The sequence below is a fragment of the Drosophila simulans genome, chromosome 3R (genome assembly GCF_016746395.2).
Source record: "Drosophila simulans strain w501 chromosome 3R, Prin_Dsim_3.1, whole genome shotgun sequence".
Classification (NCBI taxonomy): Eukaryota; Metazoa; Arthropoda; class Insecta; order Diptera; family Drosophilidae; genus Drosophila; species Drosophila simulans.
Genome location: NC_052523.2, coordinates 13,720,134 through 13,727,166, shown reverse-complemented (window position 1 = coordinate 13,727,166; position 7,033 = coordinate 13,720,134). Strand labels below are relative to the sequence as shown.

Below are 7,033 nucleotides of genomic sequence, written 5' to 3'. Positions count from 1 at the left end.
TAAGTCAACATTAGCAGTTACCGTGTAAACTAGCCACTTGTTGCTATCTGCAATCGATCTTTACCTGTTCGATTCAGTTTTGTGGAGTCACGACGCTACTATCTCCAATAAATACAGCTGTTATACGGTGCGATTAGCATTATTAACATTTCGCTAGTCGCCCGGAGCAGACGAATTACCTTTCGGTCCGGAACTGATAAGACATTTCTAGTCAAATCATTATAGTCGCATATCTGTGAACTCTGGAATGGCGGCTAAGAAACTGGATGCCATAATCTTCGGTGCCTCCGGGTTTACCGGAAAGTACACCGTCTTCGAGGCTGTCAGCGTGCTGAAGGGCCTGCAATGGGGCATCGCCGGACGCAACCAGGAGAAGCTGCAGTCGGTGCTGCGGGAGATGGGTGCAAAGTCCAAGACGGACCTCTCCCAAACGCCGATCGTCATCGCGGACGTGAACAACGAGGCGTCACTGCTGGAGATGGCCAAACGCTGCCGCATTGTGGTCAATACGGCCGGACCATATCGATTCTTCGGCGAGCGAGTGGTCAAGGCTTGCATCGAGGCGGGAACACATCACGTAGACGTGAGCGGAGAGCCACAGTACATGGAAACCATGCAGCTGCGATACCATGATCTCGCCAAGGAGCGTGGCGTGTACGTGATCAGTGCGTGCGGCTTTGATTCCATTCCCGCCGACATGGGAGTCACCTTCGTGGAGAAGAACTTCGACGGCGTGGTCAACTCGGTGGAGAACTTTGTCCACCTGGGCGTCAAGGGCGGTACCAAGGGAACGGGCAGTGCTGCCCTGAACACCGGCACCTGGGAGAGCGCCATTCATGCTATCGCCAACCGGAGTGAGTCTGTGGCCATCCGCCGCAAGTTATTTCCCGAGCGCCTGCCCAAGTTCCAGCCGGCTCTTAAGTCAAGGTCGCCGCTTTCCCGTGCCGCTGAAGTGGAAAACAAGGTGATTCTGCCGTTCCCTGAAACAGATCGCTCGGTGGTGATGCGCTCGCAGCGTTTCCTATACGAACTGGAGAAGAAACGACCCGTTCAGATGCAGGCCTACATGACATATCCCTCGTGGTTTGCGGCCAGCGTCGTCGTGCTCTTCGCCTCTATCATTGGCATTATGGCCAAGTTCTCCTTTGGCCGCCAGCTGCTGCTTAAGTACCCCGGCGTCTTCTCCGGCGGCATGGCTTCCCGCCAGGGTCCCAGTGAGGAACGGATGGAGCGCTCCTTCTTCAGAATGACCATGAAGGCCACAGGCTGGCCCAAGTCCGACAAACTAGCCGAGAGCACAGATCAGTACACTTCTCCGCCCACAAAGACACTGACCGTGAGGATTACGGGTCCCAATCCCGGCTATGGATCCACCTGCGTTGCACTGCTCTCCACGGCGAAGATCATCCTCAACGAAAGCGACAAGATGCCCGGATCCGGCGGAGTCCTGCCACCCGGGGCGGCCTTCCGAGGCACCAGTCTCATCAGCGAGCTGGAGAAGCACGAGCACGGCATTAAGTTCGAAATCGTGGCCAACAAATAGTGTCTATAATAAGGTGTATTCGATGTTATTAAAAATATATAACGGTGCTAATATGAAATTGCGATTTACGTTTGCATTACCTATCGATTAACTAATTTGTGCCAGTACTTTACTCACTAATAATTATTATTTATTCCAGGGAAGAACAAATTTTCATATATTTATTTCTTGCAACCAGTTCGGTTCCACCCCTTTTGAAAATATGCTCCAACTAGTTCTTGGTTTTCCAGTTATTTGGGCACGGTCACACCGACAGCATTTTGTTTCGATTAGTTGGTTATCGGTATCGCTGTTAGGCTGCCTTCGTTGTTTACCTTTTGGTCATTAGCAATTTCGACGCCAACGCGAGAATACACAGATTATGAGTGCTGAAATATCCGGCTTCCGGCGGTTCCTGCACTGGGGTCCCATTACCGCCCTTAGTAAGTGTTGACCGCACTTGTGATAGCTGGTGATATGCTAAGGACATCTGTGTGGAAGATCCCTTCCAACCCAATTTGCGAATATATACACTGGTGAAAGTGGAGCCAAAGAACTGCTCATTATATGGGGTCCAATTACGTGGGCGGCATTTGCACCGGCCACGCCCCACACTGGACGATATGGCTGCGACATATCGCGTTTCATATGCCACCCACACCGCACGCAGGAGTTCCAATCGGTTGTCCACCCACCAGGGACTTTTAATTTGCCTAATGTGTCGTGCTAATTGCGTTTTAGTTGTGTGTCGTTTGCCCTTTTATTGCCCCCGGATAACCCTGGTCCTTGGTGCCTATCGGGAATTTCACGGAGCCACCACCGAACATGGCGTGCAAATCGGACGTTTGGCTGCCGGCGGGTCAGACGGCATAAGACTTCCGGACCACCGCGATATCGAACTGATATACCATTGTTCTCGGCATAATGGCTTTATTAGACGCCGGTCGCTTGTTGCTGCTCTCGCAAAGGACTCGGCGGAATCAGTCAGAGAAACGCCGAAATTACTCATTACTGGACCGTGGAGCCGGCTAATCAACTCGAAAAGCGACAATAAACTAAATAAATGACCCTTATTTCCTCCGCACGCAATTGCCAAGCGAAGCATGGCCACCAAAGTCACCCCCATCCAAACTTAAAAAAATAAACAGGGCTAGGTCCCTCTAACTACATATGTACATGTATCAAATTTTCGTGCATGAATCACACTAATGTTTATCTACCGCTTTGCTTTCAGGCATCATCAAGTGCATAACGCTGACAACGCTCTACATGAACTCGATGTGGTGGCCGCCAAATGAATCATTCGCCGGATTCGCCCACCAGGCCCTGTTCCTGCTCCTTTCCACGCTGGCCACATTCAATTACGTCATGGCCACGTTGACTGGTCCCGGACTGATGCCAAAACAGTGGCATCCCAAGGTAACCCAAGAACCAGAAGCCCACGGCACACGGCATGGTGGTGAAACATTTGTTGTGACACGATGGCCTGTCAACCGCCTCCGCCTAGTTCGGGCCACCTGTTACCATTGATAATGCCCACCATTTGGCCCGAATAACTGTTGACCCGTCACGAACTGCCAAAGTACTTAGTCCAGGGGGTGGTTTCTCCGTTTCTTTGTGCATCGTCATTCCACGGCGGAAGCAATTGTTTAGCGTCCGATGAGCAGGTGCCGAGTTTTCCGTTGGCGTTCGCTCTCAACGGGGTCTCCATGTCCGATTTCCAGGCCAGACAAATGGGCCAACCCGGCCCATTGGCGTGTGTGACTGCTTATCGCGCATAATCCGCGCCAATTAAACGCTGCAATTTATTTTAAAGAATCCGGACCCGGTCCGTAGTATGCATAGATGTCGTGCAATGGCCACCAACGGCTGTAACGTTTTTCGACCACCATTCATTTTGTCCGGCAGTGGCAGTAGCGCGACCCAAATATAATTTATTAGCGGCGACTCCTCACATTACGGCCGGGCGGTCCGGGCCCTGCACGCGAACGCACTCTACGGGCCCCAAAGTCCGTAATGCAATTACCCGAATTTGCATAAATGTTTTGTAGGCGAGCCCAGACGCAAGAGGGGCGGATTTCTTTGGCTAGCTGAGTGGCCCACGGGCGATGGAAGGTGGGAGGGTGTGGTTGGTCACCTAATGAGGTGTGCGTCGTTAGGTTTTGTTGTACCTGACGGCATCGGGAAACGCGCATAAATCACGAATAATATGCTCGTTTTCGCTGCGTATTTTAATGAATTTTAATTTTTGACAGGATCCCAAGGACGCCCAGTTCCTGCAGTACTGCAAAAAGTGTGAGGGCTACAAGGCACCACGCTCCCATCATTGCCGCAAGTGTAAGTGAGATTAAGATGATTTGCATATGAACAATCGAAAACCGAATCTTCCCATTTAGGTGATCGCTGCGTCAAGAAGATGGACCACCACTGCCCGTGGATCAATCACTGCGTTGGCTGGGCCAACCACGCCTACTTCACATACTTCCTGCTCTTCTCCATCCTGGGCAGCCTACAGGGCACCGTGGTGCTGTGCTGCTCCTTCTGGCGGGGCATCTACCGCTACTACTATCTCACCCACGGACTGGCGCACTTGGCCAGCGTACAGTTCACGCTGCTCAGCATCATCATGTGCATTCTGGGCATGGGCCTGGCCATCGGTGTCGTCATTGGCCTGAGCATGCTGCTGTTCATTCAGCTGAAGACGATTGTCAACAACCAGACGGGCATAGAGATCTGGATAGTGGAGAAGGCCATTTACCGCCGATATAGGAATGCCGACTGCGACGACGAGTTCCTATATCCCTACGATTTGGGCTGGAGAGCAAATTTGCGACTGGTATTCAACGACGAGTGCCAAAAGCGAGGCGATGGCATCGAGTGGCCAGTGGTGGAGGGTTGTGATCAGTATACATTGACGGTGAGTATTGGACATTGTATTTAGAGAACGCAGATTAACATGTACCCCCTGCAGCGCGAGCAACTGGCTCAGAAGGAGGAGAAACGAGCTCGAACCCGCACCTTCAGATGCACAAGACCAGTGACTGGCCGCTGGCTGCCGATCTTCTCGCAGGGTTGGCGTGTTTGTGTGGCCGCTCCCTGCTCCGATGAGCCACGCATCAGCCTGCGACCCAACGACATGATTAAGGTCACTCGCTTCCGCAACCACTGGCTGTTCGGCGAGCGAGTGCTTACCGAGCAAGAGCTAGCTGGCGTCAAGAAGCGCCAACGCAAGGGTCCCATTCGCGGCTGGTTCCCACGACGCAGCGCCGTTGAGGTCATTGAGGCGGTCCATGAAGGCAGCGGCGATGGCAACAGCGAGACAACAGCACCTCTGGCCCAGAATGGCAACGCCCACAGCCACTTGAAGCAGCAGCAGCGAAATGGACATGCCAAAAAGTACATGTAGCCCGGATCGGGCAGAGATCAATCGTTGGCATTCTGTGCCACATTCGGCTTGTATATAGAATTAGATTCCGCTTGGAGACTCGACTGTTTCACGCTTAGCCAGGCCGTCGTCTCGTTTGCTCTGTTAACACTGTCGACCAATAAATAACGCGAAAGTTTGGTATCAGTTGCTGATGTGAATCGAAATTAATCCAGTTGTGTATCAGCAGATAACGCTTATCTTTTCCAGATAGCCAATGCAGCGTAAATCTCATGGCGACAAAGTAAAATATAAATACATATGTATAATTAAAGTATTGTTTTAAAGTTTCCCATAGAAACTTGACAAACCTTTAGATGTCAACTGATGAGACCTTATTCATTTATTGGGTATTCCATAATTTGATTATGATACAGATTATATTACATATGTTTTCTCGTGGAATATAGTTTAAAAGCTTTAAACAGGCGAATCATATTTACAGGTCATGGTTGCCTCGATATCCTCCACCGTTCGCGGCACAATCGCAAAGTTCTGCACGCCAGTCTTCGTGATGAGCACATCGTCCTCGATGCGCACACCTCCGAAGTTGCGGAAGCGATTGAACATCTCTGCGTTAATGAATTTAGCAATGTTCGGATCGGCCAGTGCGCGGTCCATCAGCCAGTTGATGAAGTAGCAGCCGGGTTCGATTGTGACATACATGCCGGCCCTGAGGATGCGGGCAAAGCGCAGCTTGCTCAGCCACGGTTCACTGGGGCGCTTGGGCTCCTTGGGCAGATAGCCGCCCACATCGTGCACATCCAGACCGATCAAATGGCCCAGGCCATGTGGCTGGAACACGCCGGAAACACCTGCCTCGAGCATCTCCTCCACATCGCCCTTGAGCATGCCGCCATCCTTCAGACGCTGCAGCAACACCCTGCCCGCCAACTTGTGCATGTCCACCCAGGAGACTCCGTCACGGGCCGACTCAGTGACCGCATTGCGGGCATCCAGCACGGCATTGTAGATGAACTTCTGGTCGTCGGTGAACTTTCCATTCGCCGGGAATGTGCAGGTAATATCGGCCGCATAGCCACAATAGTTGGCTCCCATGTCGAACAGGCAGAGATCACCGTCCTGGACGGGCTTGCTGTTGGGTGCGCCCGCGTGTCCATAGTGCAGGATCGACGAGTTTGTTCCACTGCCGCATATGCAGGTGTAGGAAGCATGCCGACAGCCGCCCACGGAGTAGGCGTGGTGCAGGAACAGGGATTCGCCCTCAAATTCCATGCGACCGGGACGCATAAACCGCATCACCTTGATGTGCGCGTCCGAGGATACCTTGGCCACGTAGCGCAGCACCTCGATCTCTTCGGGTGACTTGATCACTCGGCACTCAGAGAGAATTGGATACAGCAGATCGCAGTCAGTCACATACTTCTCCTTGCCAGCAAAGTCGGGCGGCTGGAGGGTGAGCCCGCTATCGCTGTTGGTGCCGCTCAATGTGAGTATCAGCTTGGGCGACGCCCCCTCCAGATAAACACTCATTTCGTCCACATAATACACCTCGTCCACCTCGTACATGGTCTTGAACTCCTGCAGCCCCAGCAGTTCGCCCATCCAGGTGCCGTACTCATCGGGAAAGCGGGGCACAAAGAGAACACTCTTCTGCGCACCAGTTTTCACATCGATGGTTAGGATGCCGTAGCAGCCCGGCTCCTTGACACCGAACAAGTACTGGAAATAGGACTCCTGTCGGAAAACGTAGTCCACGTCGGTGTTGTACAGGCTCTGGTCCTTGCCGCCCTCGAGGAGCACCAGCAGGTTGCCATCGTTGAACTTGAGGCCCGGCAGCAGCTCCTTGAGGATGGCCTTGCCAGCACGATCCCTGTTGTTGCGGAAGAGACTCATGGGCACTGCGTAACCCGATCCCATCTGAAAGGCGGCCATGGTGTTGCGACGGAGGACAAAGTTTAACTGGCGCTCTGGACAACAATGAGTGCTCGAGCAAGTGAGAAGATTAGCTGATAATAGCCAATAGCCGGGCTAACAAAGGCAGTAAATTATGTGGGTTTTATCAGTGTTTTTTGTTTTCTGTTTTTGCAACAGTATGACCAAGAACTGAACGCGAAAAAAACAAG

The 7,033-nt window shown here is 52.3% G+C and overlaps 3 protein-coding genes across 3 annotated transcripts; 2 read left to right on the top strand and 1 right to left on the bottom strand.

Moving 5' to 3' along the window:
* Positions 1-59: 59 nt before the first annotated feature.
* LOC6728366 (saccharopine dehydrogenase-like oxidoreductase) lies at positions 60-1,601 on the top strand. The gene has a single exon (XM_002103678.3). The coding sequence runs from the start codon at positions 248-250 to the stop codon at positions 1,541-1,543; it is 1,296 nt and encodes a 431-aa protein (XP_002103714.1). The 5' UTR covers positions 60-247; the 3' UTR covers positions 1,544-1,601.
* Positions 1,602-1,796: 195 nt separating this feature from the next.
* Positions 1,797-5,270, top strand: LOC6728365 (palmitoyltransferase ZDHHC6). Its single transcript, XM_002103677.4, has 5 exons — positions 1,797-1,965; positions 2,757-2,941; positions 3,778-3,859; positions 3,919-4,439; positions 4,494-5,270. The coding sequence occupies exons 1-5, from the start codon at positions 1,905-1,907 to the stop codon at positions 4,926-4,928; spliced, it is 1,284 nt and encodes a 427-aa protein (XP_002103713.1). The 5' UTR covers positions 1,797-1,904; the 3' UTR covers positions 4,929-5,270.
* LOC6728364 (xaa-Pro dipeptidase) lies at positions 5,267-7,024 on the bottom strand. Its single transcript, XM_016176846.3, has one exon. The coding sequence runs from the start codon at positions 6,840-6,842 to the stop codon at positions 5,367-5,369; it is 1,476 nt and encodes a 491-aa protein (XP_016034983.1). The 5' UTR covers positions 6,843-7,024; the 3' UTR covers positions 5,267-5,366.
* Between the last annotated feature and the right edge of the window lie 9 nt (positions 7,025-7,033).

Excerpts from the sequence above, each read along its gene's own strand:
- LOC6728366 (XM_002103678.3), top strand. The coding sequence starts at position 248 with ATGGCGGCTAAGAAACTGGATGCCATAATCTTCGGTGCCTCCGGGTTT.
- LOC6728365 (XM_002103677.4), top strand. The coding sequence starts at position 1,905 with ATGAGTGCTGAAATATCCGGCTTCCGGCGGTTCCTGCACTGGGGTCCC. Across the intron at positions 1,966-2,756 it reads GGGTCCCATTACCGCCCTTA|GCATCATCAAGTGCATAACG; the intron begins GTAAGTGTTGAC and ends CTTTGCTTTCAG. Across the intron at positions 2,942-3,777 it reads CAAAACAGTGGCATCCCAAG|GATCCCAAGGACGCCCAGTT; the intron begins GTAACCCAAGAA and ends AATTTTTGACAG.
- LOC6728364 (XM_016176846.3), bottom strand. The coding sequence starts at position 6,842 with ATGGCCGCCTTTCAGATGGGATCGGGTTACGCAGTGCCCATGAGTCTC.